This window comes from Zootoca vivipara, chromosome 2, assembly GCF_965207765.1.
Source record: "Zootoca vivipara chromosome 2, rZooViv2.hap1.1, whole genome shotgun sequence".
NCBI lineage: Eukaryota > Metazoa > Chordata > Lepidosauria > Squamata > Lacertidae > Zootoca > Zootoca vivipara.
The window spans coordinates 3,587,335-3,606,670 of NC_142584.1; the positions used below are offsets into that span (position 1 = coordinate 3,587,335).

Genomic DNA, 19,336 nt, shown 5'->3' on the forward strand with positions numbered 1-19,336 from the left:
GAAGGTACTTCATGTGATAGTTTATTGTGAGGGGAACTAAATGATTACACAAATTCCCCTTTTGCTCCTGGTATACATCTCTGAAAACCAGGACACACATACATTAGAAGCAAAAGTGACATGCAGCCATTCACATACCTTGCTTTGCTTGTTTTACCCAGTAGGAGTATTAACACCTGTAGTGTGAAAAGACTCGATATGCAGACTCAAACCTTCCTTTTGGCTAAAGTGCACTTTGTGCTGTGCTTCAGGTAGTGCTGACAGAGGGCAGTGTGTATGCTGCTGAATTGCTAGTCTCCAATTTAAGGCTCGGTGGGAAATGCACATTGAATTATCAGCACAATGTCAACGGCCTCCCCCACCTGCCCGGCTTTTATACAAGTAACCATTGTTTAATGTGTGCGTGTGGGCTTGTCAAGTCCAGCTACAGCCAACTGAACTTCTTTGGGCTGCAGCTAAGCTCTTGAGATTCTCCATTTGATTTATGTGTTTTTATATACCACATTAACTGCCATAAGGAATCCTTAGGAACACTGGTTTTGTGTGGCACAGCAGAGAGCAGAGAGCCACATGCACTTATGTGCAGCCTTCCTGGGCAGCGTGTTGGTGGTGGGTGGGGGGCAGAAGTAAAAAATGTGTGGAGCAACAGATACAACTCTTCCCCTTGTATGGCAGGCTATGTTCCTGCTCCACAAAAACCAACTGGTGTGTATTCTGGCAAGCGAGTGGCATCGTTGCAATTTCCCCAACCCTCTCCTGTCCTAGGCTCTGCCTCATAGAACTAAACAATGGAGCAAAGAGCCGTTAAGCCTCTTTGAAGGTTTTTGCAAGAAGTATCACATTTGTGAGTCAACCCTGAACACCCCCAACCCAGATTGTAGGCCCCACTGCAGTTCACAGCAGGCCCCCCCACATTGCCTTTCAGAGTGCATACACCATACAAAACATCATATTAATTTCTGCTCACTGATTACCCACTGAGCTCCACTGTTCTTTACCCGCCATATTTCATGTTAAAAAAGACAGCCCAGCCATGTTTTATAAACAGCAAACGCTTGTTTCAAACCGCTTACAAGTTGTCAGGGAAATAAGTGCTCTCTACAAAAGAATAGTAACAAAGCTCTTGCCATGGCTGACTGACCGGCAATTGCAGGGACAGAACCTGGATATTCCTGGCCCCTGGAGCCGCCTCAGTTCCTCCAGCCAGCCCAGGGCGTAGGACACACACTTGAAACAACTCCCCGATGGTAGCATGCAGTATTTACAGGCTGATTTCTGATAGGTGTGTACGTGGTTTTGAAAGGCAGGGAGCTGCCACTCACTACCCAGTGAAGGGCTTGAGGAGCCTGGAGCAAGGGGCGGCGGGAGAACCGAAGGCAGGTCAGCTGGGCCTTTGGGGTAGGAAGGGGGCTTGTGCATGAGATAGGAAGCAGGAAGGGGTGGGGTGGGGTTGGCTCTAGCCCTATGCCTAGGGAGGCTCCTCAAAACAGAACCTGTGAGTGATGCAGGTGGGCATCCCTGCCAAGCAGCAGCGCTGGCTGGTACTGGCCCACCCCTCCCAGACAGACGATGGAAGATCAAGGCCTCATGCAATTAGAGCAGAGAACTCCAGGAAGGTTGAAGAAGAAGAATAAAAAATTATCACATTGTGGCTTTACAACTGATCGTTATCCCACCAGCTCCTCGACAGAGGAGGGGTGGCTGTGCACTGAAAGGAGACAAAGAGCCTCTGTGAAGGGAAGAGTGAGGGGGTCAAATGCAAGCAGATGCCTGGACTGTGGATCTAAGGTGATGCATTGCTCGTTCATTACAGGCTTCTCTTCTGTGCCAGGGAACAAGTTGAATATTATATCCTCTGGTCTCAGGAGGCAGCAACTTTTTCAGCAACAAAATTGCACTCTCCTCTCCCCCCCCCCAAAAAAACATGCTTCCTCCACCTGCCCCCTCCATCTATCTCCTGTGGATCTGGAACCCCCATCACTGGGAGAGCAGCTGGGAGAGCATTTTGAGTGCAGCCAACTTATATATATATATGAAGTGCAGTAGGGTTGCAACTTACACATATTTAACTTGAGCGATCGCAGCTTTATGCACTTGGCAACTGGCCAGCTGATATCGTACAAATTAAATGCACAAAAGGCAAAATGCTTTTAAGTTCTCAGACTCTCACTGGGGTCTGAGAAGGTCTTGTGATATCCTGGACGGCCCCCAAGATCTCGCACTGTCTCCTGAAGGTAAAATTGCTTGCATGATGGTGTTTCCAGGGAGTTGTTTTGACAAGACACAATTTCGGCTTTATGTGCTACCACCTGGAAATTAACCCATGTGCAAGACATGATTCTACCATATCAGGACTTTATTACACATGTTTGTGTAATATGTGCAGTTTACCTCTCAGGCTCCTAGGAATCAGGAGGGCTTCCACTTCACAGAAGCCAAACTGGGAGAGAAGAAGAGGAGGAAGGAATTTGGGGCACTTCTTCCGGTTACATTGGAGCACGACTTTGCTCATGGTGCTCACAGGAGCAATGTCAGGCAAAGGCCATGTAGGCCTCTCCTATTGGCCTTAGCCACGCCTGTGAGTGGTGATGATGCTGAAAAAACAAGCACCTCCCCTTATCAGGAGAATATCTCCAGGTGGAAAAGCTACTGTGGGGTGGCCTCTATGACTGCATTTCACATTCACCTCGTGGATTATGCCACATTTTTTCCACTGCCATGAATGGAAGAGGAGGAAAAGATGGAAGAACTGTTTCTAGACTGCTACTTTAAGCTACAGGTAAGGGAATCACATTGTTGAAAACATATATCTCCCTGCATACAGAAACTAAACATGAAGTCTAGCCTTCTCCACACTAATTTTCTATATGAGGGAAATTCCTTTCCATTATGTTTAACTATGCAATTCCTCTACCCCTGCAACTTGAAGTGGTTCAGCCCAGGGGACAGTTGGACACACACACCCCAACTGCTGCATATGCACAAACAGTCGCCAATGCCACAAAGCTCACATCTCATGCTTTCACCCTCTGTAACTGCAAATCCGAAAATCTACTCACAGACCACACCCATTCCCACAGCAGACATTCGTGTTCCTCAGCAACCTCAACTGTATTACTTCTGAACTGGCCTACAGCAAAGCATGAGAACGATGCCCAAGTCCTCTCAGCAAAATCCCACAGTCTTGTCTTTCCGCTTGTAATCCATCTACTCCATCTTACCAGGAAAACTTCGCTCCCTGCTAAGCCTCCTTTGTCCTAACAGTAGCCCTGCTCACCTGGAGCCAGAAAAAGAATCGCAGCCCTTTCTCCACCCCCACCCCCTTTTGCGTGCACACACACGCAAATGCCTCTCTCCTGGAGATGTGCTAAGCCCAAATCCCTCCCCCCAAAAACAATGGACCTGGGATGAGAAGCTACCAATGGAATTTACCCTGCAAGGGCGTTATTGTGGCCCTCATTAAGCCAAAGCAAAGGTGGGCAAGAGATTCCACCCATCCTGGGTATAGGAATCAGGCAGCTGCGGCTGTGTCTGGGGTTCCATGGATAGCACCTGTATACCAGGGCAGCACCTGTATACTGTGGGGCTGAGCTAGGAGGGGAGGGAGAGAGGAAGGCTTAATACCAGGCAATTGACGTGACTCGGGAGGAGAAGGAGGCCTTGTCCCATTTCCCTGGCTGCCCGGCCAGGAGGCCTCAGTAGCTGTCCTTAGCCCAGGGCCGGTTGCGCTGCCAGTTCCTCTCGTTGTGGTTGTGCTCTGTCTCGCGCTCCAGGAGGCGGTCCTGGGAGTCATGGCCGTTGGTGCTGTGGAGGCCGCTGTTGTGGTTGCGGTGAGGCTGGTACAGGTCGGTGTAGGCATCCGAGTATTCTTCCTCCAGGTGACGGGAGCTGCGCTGAGAGGCCGCCGTCCAAGTCTTGCGGGAGGCGTCGCTCGCCTCGTCTGACTGCATCAGGCCGTCGTGCTCCACCGGGGAACGTTCGTTGCCACTCTCGCCCAGCGAGGCCTGGTTCTGGAGTGGGGAACCGTAGAGCGGGTCACAAAAAGCACCCAAGGACACAGCGCCACCTGGGGGCGCATAATGCGTGCGTCTGGACATGGCCCATTAGTCACTCACACTTAAATCCCATTGAAACAATTCAAACTAAGAATGACAACCTTGAGCCAATGTACCAGGAAGCAATTCCCACCGGGTACGGTAGTCATGCATGGAATTGTGTTGCATCTCGTACAGCTAGTTCCAGTGGTGACTTAAGGGTGATGGATTTTATTTGGCCTGCCAGAAGGTTGAGGCTTCTGCACTAACCCACCCCCTCCCAGCCATTTGTTCCATCAGAATCAACGGTAAGAGATTATGGGACTTGCAGTCCCAACACCTGGAGGACCACAGCTCCCCACCCCTGCCCCAATTGTTAGGTTATTTGTACCTGCAGGCCTGAAATGGCGGTCGAAGGTGTGGTGAGGTTTTGGCCACCGGCAGCATGCGCAGGGTGGTGAGTTGCCCGCCAGTATACTTCCAGGTAGTCTGCCAGGTGTTCGCAAGCATCCTCCAGCTGGTTCTCGTCCAGGATCACATCAAAGAGTTCCTTGGGGGAAAGGAATGAGCCGCAAGGGTGAGAAGAGGGAGAGAAAGGGATCAATTCCTCAGAGACCCAGGCACAGAGAGCAGAGAAGTGGGCAGGCTTGTAGTGTTGGGTGGAGAATGGCAGCCTGGCATGGTGTATAGCAGAGGCATAGAAGGGCCACCATCAGCTCCAACCTTTAAATGTTTTCCCCAAAAATTGAGGATGGGGCACTGCAATCTTAAGGTTGTTTGTTAAATGAGGCAGGAGCACTTCTTAATTTCTAGACGAAAAAGCTCTGCAAAGGAATCTCTGCCACTTGTCCTGGAAGGATGTTCCTGAATTCTAAACACATAAGGCCAGATTCAGGTTGCTCAGGAGTGTGGGAAAGGCGCTCTGCATATGCTCAAAGGCACATTTTACCATATGAGACGACCTCACATCAGTTTCTTAAAAGAAAGGGTGTAGCACTTGCCGGGGGTTCCTTCTGCCATTAAAAGCAGAACCAGGAGGTGCCCAGAGGAGGAAGTCAAGTTACAGGAGGCACAGAAGGAAAGTGAAGAGCCAGACAGAGCCCAGGGCAAGGCAGAGGCATGCCACACAGGGACAGAGAAACTCACTGGAGGACACTGCACAAGCTTGTCAGCTGCCATCATCTGCACGTTGAGATGCTTCACTTGTGACTTCCCTCTGGACTTGATAAGCCTCTGCAGCACCTTCCAGAAAAAAACAAAATGAGAAAAGCACACAGCTACAGAGCTGGAAGGCTCCCTGCCAGCGGGACACCTAAAGTGGGTGGGAGGGAGGGGTGCATTGGCTGAGATGACGGAGCTGTGAAGCAGAATTTACTATGAAACTATCACATGGTCTCTCTCAGCCTCCTCCCTCCACCTCACCCTCTGCAGCTCCTAAAACTTATGAAGCCACCGACTGGCAGAGTCATGGGGCTAGAAGAGGCAGCAGGGAAGCCCAGGCTTTGAGAGGGCACCATTGCAGATAATTAGGATCTCCTCTTTACAGTGTTGCTTCAGAGAAGGGGTGTGCAGGAAGCTGCCTTATATTGAGCCAGACCACTGGTCCATCTAGCTCAGTATTGTCTACACTGACTGGCAGCAGATCTCCAGCGTTTCAGACAGGGAGATGCGTGGAATTGAACCAGGAACCTTCTGCATGCAGAGCAGCTGCTCTCCCACTGACCTATGACACTTCCTGTAATCCTAAATCCTAAATGTCTTATTAATCCCTAAATCCTAAACGGCTTATTAATCCCCCACATTCTCATGGGAAGACTGCATGCTACATGGGTCACCTGACATGGACATTTTCAACGAGAAAGTTCCCGCTGTTTCCACTGCCGCCCAACAACTGAACCTCATAGGGGGGAAAAAGAAACCAGGAAATCCAAGCACACATCTCCCATGTACTATTGCTGCTGTATACCCTACAGCACGGAGCTGAACCTGGGCAACCAGCTTGGTTAAAGAGAAGACCTTCTGCGTACAGGAAAGGTAAAAGGGTTGTGTGCCGGTGTGGAAAGTGATCCAACCCTGTGTTTCCAGCAGCTGGAATTAGAGTGGCCAGGTCTTCACTCAGAGACCTCGCCTGTATCTTCAAATATCCAGAATAAGAGAGAAGCAACTTCCTCTCCTCACCTGCCACCAGGAGTGGACTTTGGACATATGGTGTCCTGAGTGAGGACAAAATGTGGGGCCCCCGCCTCAAGTTTCTTATTTTCACAATAATTCCTTTTGCTGCTTTGAGTAGGTACCAGTATAAATATAGGTATAATAGTCATAATAATAATTTTTTCACCCCTCCGTTCAGCGCCCTGTGCGGGGGAACCAGACACACAGCCTTAAATTGAGTGCTGCTCCTGCCACTTCACTGCCCAGTTCCCCCACTGGCACCTGTTGGGCAGCACACCTGGATTCCTTCTCAACAACCTGCAGTCAGAGTTGGGTTTCAAGATAACTGGGTGTGGTGGTGGTGGAATCTCTGAGTTGCAATCTGGCTGTCCTACCGAAAACCAAACCCTGAGCTGAAATTGGGGGTCACAGGGAGGGAGTATATATAACTCTTTTGGTAAGGTTTTAAAACAGGATGGTGGGACCTGCTGCCCTCCAAACATTGCTGGACTTCAGCTCCAATCAACAACTCCAGCCAGCATGACCAATAGTCAGGGATGGGGGGGGGAGCTTAATATCCGACATCCGGGGGGCTCTAAGCTCCTACCCCTGTTTTGAACATGGTCCTGCCCATTCAGGAAAACATGGGGCGGGCATAAATTAAACTAAGCAGAAACCAGCTTACCTAGTGAGCTGGGGAACAGCCTAGAGACGGGAGGAATCCATCTCCCACTGCAAAACTAGGGGATATCAGAAAACACAGCTGGGGGAGCTGAAAGGGCCTTCAGAAAAACTGAGAATGATTCAGAGGAGTCCCCTTTGTCTCTGAGGAGCCTTTTCCTCCCCTGTTTACCTTTGGGGAAGAGACCTTGACGTAAACGATGATTGGGGCCAGCGAAGTTTTGGCCAGTTGTGCTGGGTGGTTGATGGTGTCAGCATCCAACACAACCAGCTGCAGCGACTTGGCCAGTTCAAAAATCCGCTCAATCTCGCTCTGGACTTCAGCTGTGAAGGAAGCAGAAGGACAGTTGGCTGGGTGCCCCTTTGAATAGGAAGGAAACAAGCTTCTGTCTGCCTCCTGCCTCAACCATCTCTGTGGCCTCCACAGACACCTGCCTCCCTTGAGTCTCACCTCCACAGCTCCTTACCACCTTTGAAACTATAGTTTTTACTGTAGGCTGGAAGAACTACTTATGGTAAGCTTCCTTCTTGTTTCTAAAATGATTTATAATTGCCTGTTCAGGTTTCTAGACCCTAAGTGTCTGGGATGTAGCATTGGTGAAAGTTTTGGTTTGGACAGCAGGCTAGGTTCAGAGGACACAACTCTGTCCTCCCATCATTTGGGCATCTTCTGCCTCAGCCAGCTTCCTCACTCTGTCCAATGGCAGGGCCCTTCTCTGGGTGAAGCGCAAGGACAGGAGCTTGTGGCCCTCCAGATGTTGGGAGTCAATCACATGTAATCCTATCTGGGAGTAAGTCCCATTAAACTCAGCAGGACAAAGCTGCTGAGTAGACAAGTATAGGACTGCCCTGTAAGAGACAGGGAGCTACACTCCAGAAGGTCCTTATTTCAAAGCCTCCAGTCATTGGGAAGGTTTCCTACTTTCTCCCAGCCTTTATCTTCAATTCTATTGACATGACCTATCCTACAGGGGTTTGCAAGGATTGCAAGGTAACACGACTGAAGTGTTTGGGGCATTTGAAAGCACTATATAAATGCTAGGCATGGTTCATTCATTATTATTTTGTCCCACTATTACCTCTAGTCAAGCAAATTGTGCAATTTTTTAAATGCAATACAATGCCCTGCAAAACCTGTTTTCCAAAAGTGAAAATGAGATACACCAGTTTCTAAAATAATAATTGTCCCTTTTCAGACTTGGTGGGTCTTTGAGATTATTATTACCCTTCCCTGTAAGCTTGGGAAATGAGCACAAACCCATTCTGAAAATGCTGTGAGCTGCCTTAATGGGGCGTAAGAGGTATATAAATAACGACAGTGTGTTGCCTACTGCAGGAAGCGATGAAATGCAAGACACTGGGTACATTCAAGGAGAATGAGGAGGGAGGCTGCTTCAGGTGAACTTACAGGATCCAGTTTTATAGTGCAATGTCAATGTAGGGAGGAAAAAACACCTTTAATTCTGCTAATGTTACTCATTTTTACAGGGTGACACTGAGATGCAGCCACATGATGCTTTCGCATTGCGTCTGCATTCTGCCCAAGCACATTCCCACATGTGCAACTATAACTGCACAGATATCGTGCAAGAAACAGCATCAGGGCACCTCAGTCAATTGTGCCGTCTATTTCTTTTCACCCCACATGAAACTGCATTGACTGGCAGTGGCTCTCCAGGTTTCAGACAAGCAGATAGTCTTAGCCCTCCCTGGAGATGCCAGGGGTTGAACCTGGGCCCTTCTGTGTGCAAAGCAGAGGCTGCATCCTGTTCCCAATAGGGATACATAGAAGGTCTGCTCTCTGCCCAGGAGATTTTAAAACTGTGTTTCCCCAATCGTGCTCAGACAAGCAATGAGAGCATGACAGCAATATATACAGAAACCAAAATGATCTCCACCCCCCAAAAAAATGTTTTAAAGTTAATAGTTTCTGCAGGCATTTCTGAATCCTTGAAGAGTGAAGCCTGTATGCTTTCAGGGAGCTCACACCCAGGGCCCTCTGTGGATTGCAGCCTTTCAAAGCAGGACCCTGGAATCTACTGATGGGTGAGCAGAAAGAAAGAGCAGGAGAAGATGGCTGTGAAGGAAACAGTGCTGTGAATTCTGCTTAGAAACTTGCACAATTTGCACCCAAGAGCGTCACTTGAGACCTACCCACACCAAGAGGAAAATCTAGACTACCTTTCTCCCTGGCACACTCATTTTCTATAAGCAAGGAATCTGGGATGCTACCGTGTTTCTCCGAAAATAAGACACCGTCTTATATTTATTTTTCCTCAAAAAAAACCCACTATGGCTTATTTTCAGGGGGTGTCTTATTTTTTTCCTCCTTCTCCTGCCACGGCCGGCATTGCTGCTGCGCCTATCACTATGTCTTATTTTCGGGGTATGGCTTATATTCTTTGAATGCTTAAAAATCCTGCTATGGCTTATTTTATGGCTACAGCTTATTTTCGGAGAAACAGGGTAAACCAAGGAACAGCGTGGCTATGCCAGACAAACTGCTCGCCTGCCAACTCCCGTCGCCATTGAGGGACCTGCTGGGACTCACCAATACTGGACCGGGTCGTGGATCGCTCAATGATGGCCCGCTTGCCTGGGTTGTTCAGCACTGAGCGCTTGGCCAGTGACAAGTCAGCTGTGACGCGTGTGATGGAGATTCTGAAAGACAGGATGACAGGCAACAAGACCATTACCCAACATTCACTAGCGGCACAGGAACTAGGCAACAGGTGAGGGTGGGGGTCGAAATTGCTCTTCATTTCAGAATAGTGCCTTACCTGCCATCGAATCTGTGCTTGAGAAAGTCAAAGAGAGCTTTCTGCATCATGTCTGTCACCTGAAAAGAAAGGACAGAGGGCAGCAGTGCTGGTCAAATGACTACTACAGCCAGGAATACTTTTGTGACAGGGGAGCTATTTTATGCTGGTACCCGCAGCACTTCTAGGAATATACAAGTACTGGCACCTTGTCTTTCCCCATCCCTACCAAAAATGCACTGGCTAGAGCCACATTTCAGAACATGGGTTTAGGGCAGAGTTTTGTCCCTTCCACGTTCCCATACCTCATATCCTTTCAGGGATGGTCCCACCAGCACCACCGGCCTCATGGAGGGCACGACATCGTAAGGTGGAATGTGCTCTGTCTGTAAAAAGGAGGGTGTGTCACAAAACGGCTTTCCCCCTCCTCTGCAGCCCAAGAAGTAGGAGAAAGGACAGCAGTAATGACAAAGTGGGGGCTCTCTCCATTTCAACCGGAAACGCATATACACAACCCAATGGATGATGAGGTATCAGATACCACCCCTATATCCCTTTTGCTTTGCTACAGTATCATATCAGTATCAACAAGCTACAAACTCCTTGCAACAGGAAATGGCCTCACCTGCTCAGCCCCAACCCCTCTTCTCTGCCCTGTGCCTACAGCAGCCACCAAAATCGCTACATGGGGGCATTTTTCTGGGTGGCGGGGAGTAAAACACTAAAAGGGGAGAGCAAGCTAGTTTCTCACCAAAAAATGGGAAGAATAGAACCTGTACATGTTGCTTCATATCTCAGGTTCTAAAAGGGCTAGAAACCTAACACACACATTTCTTTTAAATGAAAGCTGGGAATCAAGGAATTATGGCTCAACCAGGGACAGCAATTGTCCCCTCCTTCCTGTGGACACGTGGGCCACCAGCCTTCCCCTCCTCTCACATTTCTATGCTGAGCATGGGGAAGAAGCCCAATCAAAACCGATGAAAAAGCCCGATGCCTTTGTATCCTGCTCTGCATGGGGCAAAATGCCCCCAGCACACATACACAGGTTGGGGTGGCCGGAGGGAAGGCCCCCACCACTGCAGGTCATGAGGCAGCTGCTCCAGCCAAAGGCAGCTCCACCTCAGTTGCCATTCTAGCATAAAATCCACTCTGTTCAAAGTTAGGTTGCATACACACATATGTGCAAAGCACATTGGAAGCACATTCTGCGGGGGCCCCTCAAAGAATTCTGGGATTGCTTGGAATTGTAACTCAGAGGTAAACTACAATGCCCAGAATTCTCTGAAGGGGGAAATGTGTTTTGAATGTGGTTTAGAGGCATAGTGGAAATGCAGCCTTGGAAAGGATGGCCTCATAGTTCACCCCGCCTTCCGCTTGTAGAACTGGCTAGCAGGGAAAAGACACAGCACAGCACAGCATGAAGAGGGTCATCCCAGCATTGAGTCCTTACCTGCTTTTGCTTCTGTTTGGCTTGTTGGGGGGGAAGAAAATAGGGGGTTGTCAACAGTGAAGTATCAGCAAATGAACAAGACTACAAGGAGGACAAGAGTTTAAGAGCTTTAATCCCTTGGGAGTTGGAATTGGGGGCAGGGCAGGGCGTGATGGCTGCCTTCCTGTTTCCCCTTCTCCCCTGGCCTCACTCACGCAAGGCATCTCTGTTGTGGCACCCATGTGGCACTGGTTGTGGAACCCTAAAACAACCTCTGATTTCCAAATCATGTGACAGTGCTCTTGTTTTACTTGGCATTATTTATTTGTTGCATTTATTCGTCGCTTACTACATGTCTCAAAACGACTTACAATGATAAAAGCACACAATAATACAAAATTTAAAACACACAAAAAGCTAAAAGAACATTACGGACTAAAAGAGCCTGTCCTGAAATTGCATTAAAAAGGACATCTCCCACTCCACCCTGTTAAAAGATGGGCACCAGTGCAGGCTAGGGGATCATCATACCGTATGAGCCCAATTCAAAGCTAAATGTCTAGATGAACTGGAATTTTATATTTTTTAATTATTAAATTTGTATACTACCACTCATCCACAGATCTCAGTGCAGTTCACAACATAAACATAAAATATAAAAGCAGAAAATACATGATAAAAACCAGAACAAGAATCAACCAACCAACCAACCAACCAGTCCCCCTCTTTGCCTGGCACCTAAAAAGCTGGTAGTGATGTCGCCAGGTGCATCTCTCTAGAGAGAACATTCTACGGTCAGGGAGCCACCACTGAGAAGGCCCGTTCTCCTCTTGCTGCCAAGGGAGGGGGCACACAAAGCAGGGCCTAGGCTGACAAATGCAAGGTCTGGGTAGGTTCAGGCAGAGAGAGGCAGTCATGGAGCTCTTCACTTTTGGCACTGCCTGTCTAACTACCCCTCCAGCAATATCTTTTTGGTCCCTCTCTGTTTCTCAAGTGAAACTAGCAAGGGGGAGAAAGAGCTGGCATAGGTGAGATGCCTCTTCTACTACAATGTCTTCAAAGTGTGTCTTTGAGCATATGCAAGGAGCCTTCCCCTTGCTACACGTGAAATTCTCAAGGGAATAAAAAAACTTTTTTGCTCCAGCAGGTGGTGCTATTTGACACTAGGATCTGGCTTCGGCACAGTTCATTTAGTCAGAAATAGTTCATCAGTCACGAAATTAAAAGACGCCTGCTTCTTGGGAGAAAAGCAATGGCAAACCTAGACAGCATCTTAAAAAGCAGAGACATCACCTTGCCGACAAAGGTCCGTATAGTTAAAGCTATGGTTTTCCCAGTAGTGATGTATGGAAGTGAGAGCTGGACCATAAAGAAGGCTGATCGCCAAAGAATTGATGCTTTTGAATTATGGTGCTGGAGGAGACTCTTGAGAGTCCCATGGACTGCAAGAAGATCAAACCTATCCATTCTTAAGGAAATCAGCCCTGAGTGCTCCCTGGAAGGACAGATCGTGAAGCTGAGGCTCCAATACTTTGGCCACCTCATGAGAAGAGAAGAATCCTTGGAAAAGACCCTGATGTTGGGAAAGATTGAGGGCACTAGGAGAAGGGGACGACAGAGGACGAGATGGTTGGACAGTGTTCTCGAAGCTACGAACATGAGTTTGACCAAACTGCGGGAGGCAGTGCAAGACAGGAGTGCCTGGCGTGCTCTGGTCCATGGGGTCACGAAGAGTCGGACACGACTAAACGACTAAACAACAACAAGTTCATCAGCCAAGTACCCCTTCACTTTTTGGTGCCTGCTAAAAACATTTATGTTTAGGCAAGTGTCATGAAGTGGCGAAACCCTTGTTCTTTTGCAGTGCAAGCTGGGAAGCATTGCAGAGAACTCTGGGATTTTGTGCTGGGAATTTGCCCTATTCAACCCAGAGAAACCAGCCTGAGAACAGAATTCACACTCCCTCTTGCTCTTCTTTGATTAAGCTGTAAATTACCTCATGTCCAGCTGTGAGAATAGGCTTGTTTGGGTAAGGGTCTTTCTGATAAGGGGATCACTGCTTTCACATTTGGAAGGGAAACCAGAAGGGGAGAGGCTGAAGGTTGTTTGAAATGTAAATCACCTGGGGTCTGGCAAGTGTCTTCATTGATTGACAGGTCTAACGGCCAGCCTAAACATCATAGGCCAATTTGAATGTGAAACAACTGTTGATTGGTTATATGCTTTGATCCCTCGTGGGTTCACCTGTTACGCCCCTAGGCAGGGATTAAGGATAAAAGTAAGGAAAGTGTTTTGTTCAGGGCTCTTGCCTATTGCCATCTTTGGGACTCTTCTATGGGATTCTGAATGGCTGCGTGTTGCCGAATGGAGACCACGCAGCCAGGTTACCTGATACCTTCTATGCATGTACCTGCTAGTTAGTAAGTTTTGTTGTTTTATTCTGTAACCTTCCTTTTATGAGAATTGCTTATAATTGCTTATATCTGCTATATTTGGTTGTTTAATCTTTTACAGTACTTTAATAAATAGTTAAAGGCATTTTGCTGTTGGTTTTTCTTACTCCTGGCGCCAGGGCTAAATCCAAGTCCTAACCACTTGACCATACTACTGGCTGGTGATATTTGTGGGTTACCTGGAAAGGAACCCTGGTGGCAGCAAGTTACCCGCGGGTTGGAGCGGTTCCTCCCGTGTAAAAACCCAGGTGCACTTGGTCTGTTCCTACGGAGCCCAGTTGCCCTCAGGCGAAGGGACTAGTGGGAGGGTAGGTCCGGGACTGGATGGTGGCCTGGGGAACTTCATGACAGCAAGCCTACCCAAATATATAGAAGGTTGATATGTGTTTTAATCTGCATTTAGCTTATTGTTGATTTTAATTATTTTCTGAATGTTTCAAATAGCTGTTTCTAACTTTTTATATTGATAATTTTATTGTTTTGTTCTTTTTGTAAATTTCTTTGAGGTTTTTTCCTTACAAACAAGCAGTATATAAAATTTAAGAAATAAATAAACCAAACCAAACCAATACAAAATTGTTAAAAACCAAGGTGTGGGTGGGCTTTCTGTCTGCAAAAACATGCTAAGATATCACCAGTCGTTTTCAAGCATATCATTGTTGCCGTAATCTTGCTTCTGTGGTTTAATAAAAGCTAAGGTTCTCAGGCAGTTGCATCCAGCGCTCCCACAGAAACACAGCAGACACTCAACCCTGTTTAAGGTTTTACCTAGTGATGGGGGAGGCGATCGCCTGTTGCTGATGGCGGGATTACCAGAATGCCTAATTGAGGAAGAAAAGAGAAAGTCAGTGTGGAAACTGGAGAGAAATGTGGAGCTCAAGCTTGTGTGGATGTGCTTGTTCCAAATAGGAAAGCAAAGTCTGGCAGATTCAGCAGCTGCCTAAAGAAAGTGCCCCCCCACAGTCCCTTTTCTCAAAGGAACAAGGGCCAGTGCTGTATACTGAAGGACCTAAGTTAGCATCTCTTCATTGATGCTGAACTTAGAATTAGCATCAGTGTCCCTGAAAAGCCATGCACAATATCACACAGCGGTTTGAGTTTAGCTACCAAAGAACTTAGATGGGGGGCAGGTACACAGTACTACTGCCAGTTTTACAAGCTGTCTCCCACCACAGAAAAGCATCACATCCCTTTCTCTTGCTGATGTGGCTGACTGAGCCAGAGTTATGTGCTATCCCATCCACTGAAGCCCCTCTTACCTGGCTTTCTGCTCCTGCTTCAGCCGAATGGCTTCCAGCCGCTGTGGGCTGGGGATGAAAGCGATGTCTCCCCCCTCCTTCACTAGCCGCCCGATCCACCAGTCATTGCTGTACTTCTGCAGAGACATCATGGTAGAAGGTCAAGAATTAGACTTAAGGCTTCATAGATCTGTAGGGTCATAAACCCTTTAAAGACACCTTCCTACCATATATAGAAAAAAAGGGAGGGAATGAGAAGTATCTATTCATGTAAACAACTGGCGTTAGAACTTCCTTTTTTCTTTTACTATTTTTGAATCCTCAAGATGAGTAACGATATGTTAATTTTAATAAACAAAAAACCAAGCCAACATCAATAAACCATGCAGTAGCTGAAGAACTGACCCTTCAGTACCAGAAGGCTATGACCAGATTTCAAGTCACATATCAGATAGAAGAAGCACTGGATGTAGCAATCAGAGAATCAGCAGGATTTAATAGATGAGAAGCTAGCACTTTAGAGAAGCAGGTGGAGCTCATCCACCTGGAAAGGCATCCCATCTCGGAGAAGGAAAACTGAAATCAAACCTTCGCTGCCTTGGGGGATATCTCTGGAAGAAGAAAAGGCTAAGGAGTAAACCCTACACAAATCCAGGGTGAAGTTCCTAAAACGGTTGGGTGGCGCCTTGTGAGCCTCCTTCCGCCAAGCTGGTGCCAAATGTCTTGCTCTGCTTTCCTTTCGATGACATCAGCGAGGCTGGGGGTGGTGGTCCTTGTCATCTGTGCAGCCCAGGACCACCATACACCACCATACGCACCAGGGAGGTCACTTTGGTGCTATTTACTTCGCCCCCCAGAGGCTCACTCCATTCTCTCCCAAGTCAGATGGATGCCAACAAAAACAGCACTAAATTCAATAGTATCCAATCTAAATTTGGCCCATCTGGTCCAACATCCTGTTTTCCACATTGGCCAACAAGATGTTGCCTCTGGGAAGCCCCCAAACATGGTGTTAATGCAATGGCATTCTCCCCACTTGCATTCTGGCATTCAGGGGCATGTTGACTCTGATTTTGGCGCTAGTACACAATCATCAAGACTAGTAGCCGTTATCCTCCATGAATTCCACTACATCTTCTGGTAGCAAATTCCATTGTTTAAGTGTGCGCTGTGTGAATAGTACTTATTTTGTCTGCCCTGAATCTCCCGAGTCAACAGGTGGCATCGTACCTCCAGGAAAAAGAGGTACTACAATTACAAGCTGTTGCTGAAAACTCTTCTCCCTATGCCCATCTCCACCCAGGCCCCACCTCTTTGATGTGCAAGAAGTCTTTGGCTTCAAAGTTGATGGCAGAGTCGCGCACAGGACATTCCTCGTCCAGCGTCCCACAGTAGCTGACATTGGTACGAACAGCAAATGCGACTGGCTTGTTCTGAGGAGGAAAAGAAATCGGAGAGGGAGCCTGTCAGCACCAGGTCAGATGGGACTTTGTCACTTCCCTCTCAAGAACAAATGTGCAGGATCTGTCACTCTCGGGATTATGCCCAGTTCCAAAGGGTAGCGATGGCAGACTTAACAAGGTTTGGCTTGGCTGTTGGAGTCATCTGAGGAAAGGACTCGGTTTGTACATTTCCACACACCTGCTCTTGCTCTCGCTGGTTAGAGAGCCCACTGATGGTCTCTCTTCTTATAGGTGTTTAAAACACTTTATTTGCAATCCTTGCAACAGCCCTATAAGGCAAGATCCACACGTTGCAGGTAAGGGGAACTTAAGGAGAGGGGGTTGTCTCGTGAGTGTGGGGTACGAAACACAGAGCAGTCAAATACAACATTCCTAGAGTGGACATAAAAAGGGTTTGCTAACTCAGTTGTCACAAAATGGCACTGTTGCAGGCGGCTCGACACACAAGGGCTACAAAGTGTGAAAAGCTCACCATGTATGCTTAAGAGTTTGCCAACACAGTTGTTTTAGATTACACTGTAAAATGTGGCTCGACACAGGTCTCAAAAATAGGTAACTAAATAGCACAGGGGAGGCAGCCATCTCTCTCTCTGACTTCATTCCTCGAAGATGCAACATCTCCTTAGCCTGACTAACTGTTGTGGGAAGCAAATTTGAGCAAAAGAATGACAGGAGTAGAAAGGGCAAAGCAACCCCTCCCTCCCCCACTCCTCAAATCAAACCCACAGCCTCACACAGTGTTTTTTATTTATTAACAAAATACACAACAACCACGATCAGGAAACTATTGTCTGAATGTGCTTTGTAATGTCTAGCTTGGCCCTTAGCGTAGTCATTAGCTGCAGCCACAGAACACGCAGGGCAGCCCAGATGTGCTCCCTCCCATACTGGATTGTAGCCTGTTTCTCTTTTATTCACTAATGAATGCCACTCCATTGGCTTATGTGTGTTGTGTATGATGCCTTTGGAAGAAACGGGTGAGGATTACATCAACTGTAATCTACAGAAAGGAGAAGAAACCGCAGTCATGGAAACCAGCAAGCAGAAGGCCAAAAATTGTTTGCTCCCCTGCTCTCTGTGGTCTTCAGAAGCCAAAATGAAGGGCAGATGTGGGGCCACCAAGAAGTCGTTGAAGAGCAGCCCACCCCCGTCATCATGGATCATTTTGAGGTCACTGTTTGGGGGAGGGCTGAGGAGCCGCTATCCTGAAGGCCGTTTGGAAATGCACTAGTCCTTTCCAGAATGTTCATGAGAAAGCAGTATGATGTTTACATAAAACATAAAATTATTTTCTGCTCCTTACAGCCCCCCCCCCCAGCCCAGGGCATGGCTGGGGAATCTGTGGCTCTTCAGCTGTTGTCTTGGACTCCCACTCCCATCAGCCCCAGCCGGTATGTCCAGTGGTCGGGGATGATGGGATTTGTGGTACTGAAATATATGGGAGGCCACAGGTTGCCTCCCTCCCTCCCTCCCTCCCTCCCTGCATTCAGAGCCGCTGGGGACCAAGGAAAGCTGTTTCATGGACAAAGAGGTCCTCACCCAACATCTGCTTAGCTGAAGCCAAGGCTGGCGTACCCTCCCCTGCCAGTACCTTGGCTTTCTCGAGTTGCTGTTGAGCCTGGTTCTCCACTTCGCGTTTCACCCCCTCGCGCTCCTCCTCAAGCGACACGTCGGAGTCCAGTGATGGGCGGCTGGTGTACGAATCAGCAGAGCCCTGAGGAGAAGGTTCAAAGCTCGAGTGAGGTAAGGGATTCAAGCTAACTGGAAGTCAGGATGCAGCCTGATTTGAGGAGACCTGCCAGAGCTTCTCTCGGGAGATGGGACTTTTCTTTCCGTTACGGCCACTGAAAGGAGGGGTACCTCAGCCACACAGTTTCACACTGATTTCTGAAAACCTGTGCATTTGGGCTCCACACACTTTTAGGCTGAGAGCCTTGCAAGTTGCTAAGCTAGGCAGGGGTGGGTCTGGTGTGCCTGGATGGGGGACCAGATGGGAGACAGCATCCATACGTCCTCCAATTCCATGATGGAAGAAAGAGAGGATAAAAAATCTATTAACCCCTCCCCTCCATGCTGTTCGAGGTTTCCCTGACAGGGTCAATACAGTGGGCCAGCCATATCAGAAACTATAGCGCCTTAAGGCATGTTTCCCCATGCTTTCTGATTGAGGTGTAATAGCCTATAGTCAAGCCTTCGCCAACATGATGCCTAGCAGATGTTTTGGACTACAACTCCATCAGCCCCAGCCAGCGCAGCCGTGACCCCATCAGCTCCAGGATCAAATAGTGGGGCTGATGGGAGTCATAGTTCAGAGGATCAGGGAAGTAGGAGGTTGGGGAAGGCTGGTAAAATTGGGAGCTGCTTTACAATGCCAATAGTGCATATGTTAAATCAGAATTCTTAAAGCTTGTTCCTCACCTAACATTTCCTCAGTATGCAAGACTGCAGCCTTAATATTCAAATTAGATACCCTCCAACAGCTCCCCGTGAAAAGAGGACACTCCTGTATAATTACAGCACCTTTGTCTTTGAACTAAAGATCACTGCCCCCGCAGTGATCAGCTTCCCCACCCCCACAATACACACACATTATTATATACTGCTGAAGGCTCTTAGCTGTATGCTATATTTATTTCCTGTGCAATCACCTGCTTTGTGCTGGCTTTGGATGAAAGCTTATTAGTAAAGCCAAAAAAAAAATCTCCTTTTTTAAAACAGCAACATAAACAATATTTTATAGCATTTATTTTCACAAGATATATAGTCAGACTTATGGAACAGCTGCAACTCAGATGCATTCAAGAAAATGTTCACAGCATGGCTGAGGTGCAAAGGAAGCTTGTGCACTGTGCAAGAACCGTCCCTAACATGGCTTGTGGGGAATTTCTTAATCCCCAAATCTGCCCAAAGGCAAAATGCAGGCAGACAAGTAAATAGGGAAAGCTGGAGGATATAAGGGGAAGTGGTAGAGCATCTGCTTTGTGGGCAAAAGGTCCCAGGTTCAATCCCGTCTCCGAGGAGGGATGGCAGATAACCCTGGTGACATCTTAAACAGCCACTGCCAGTCAGTGCAAATAGTGGTCTTTCTCGGTGTAAGGCTGTTTGCTAGGTCCCAAAGTCAGAGC

At 47.9% G+C, this 19,336-nt stretch overlaps 1 protein-coding gene across 3 annotated transcripts in view; it reads right to left on the reverse strand.

The window, feature by feature from the left end:
- CACNB3 (calcium voltage-gated channel auxiliary subunit beta 3) overlaps window positions 1–19,336 on the reverse strand; it is a 35,266-nt gene continuing 15,930 nt past the window's right edge. For all 3 annotated transcript variants that reach the window (XM_035101107.3, XM_035101102.3, XM_035101094.3), the window contains exons 2-13: window positions 17,803–17,925; window positions 16,059–16,181; window positions 14,770–14,885; window positions 14,279–14,331; window positions 11,079–11,098; window positions 9,931–10,011; window positions 9,647–9,705; window positions 9,418–9,527; window positions 7,039–7,190; window positions 5,181–5,276; window positions 4,426–4,584; window positions 1–4,010 (exon numbers count right to left, since the gene is read on the reverse strand). In XM_035101107.3, the coding sequence (XP_034956998.1) occupies window positions 3,696–4,010; window positions 4,426–4,584; window positions 5,181–5,276; window positions 7,039–7,190; window positions 9,418–9,527; window positions 9,647–9,705; window positions 9,931–10,011; window positions 11,079–11,098; window positions 14,279–14,331; window positions 14,770–14,885; window positions 16,059–16,181; window positions 17,803–17,925 (1,407 nt within the window). In that variant the 3' untranslated portion in view covers window positions 1–3,695. The remainder of the gene's footprint in view (window positions 4,011–4,425; window positions 4,585–5,180; window positions 5,277–7,038; window positions 7,191–9,417; window positions 9,528–9,646; window positions 9,706–9,930; window positions 10,012–11,078; window positions 11,099–14,278; window positions 14,332–14,769; window positions 14,886–16,058; window positions 16,182–17,802; window positions 17,926–19,336) is intronic.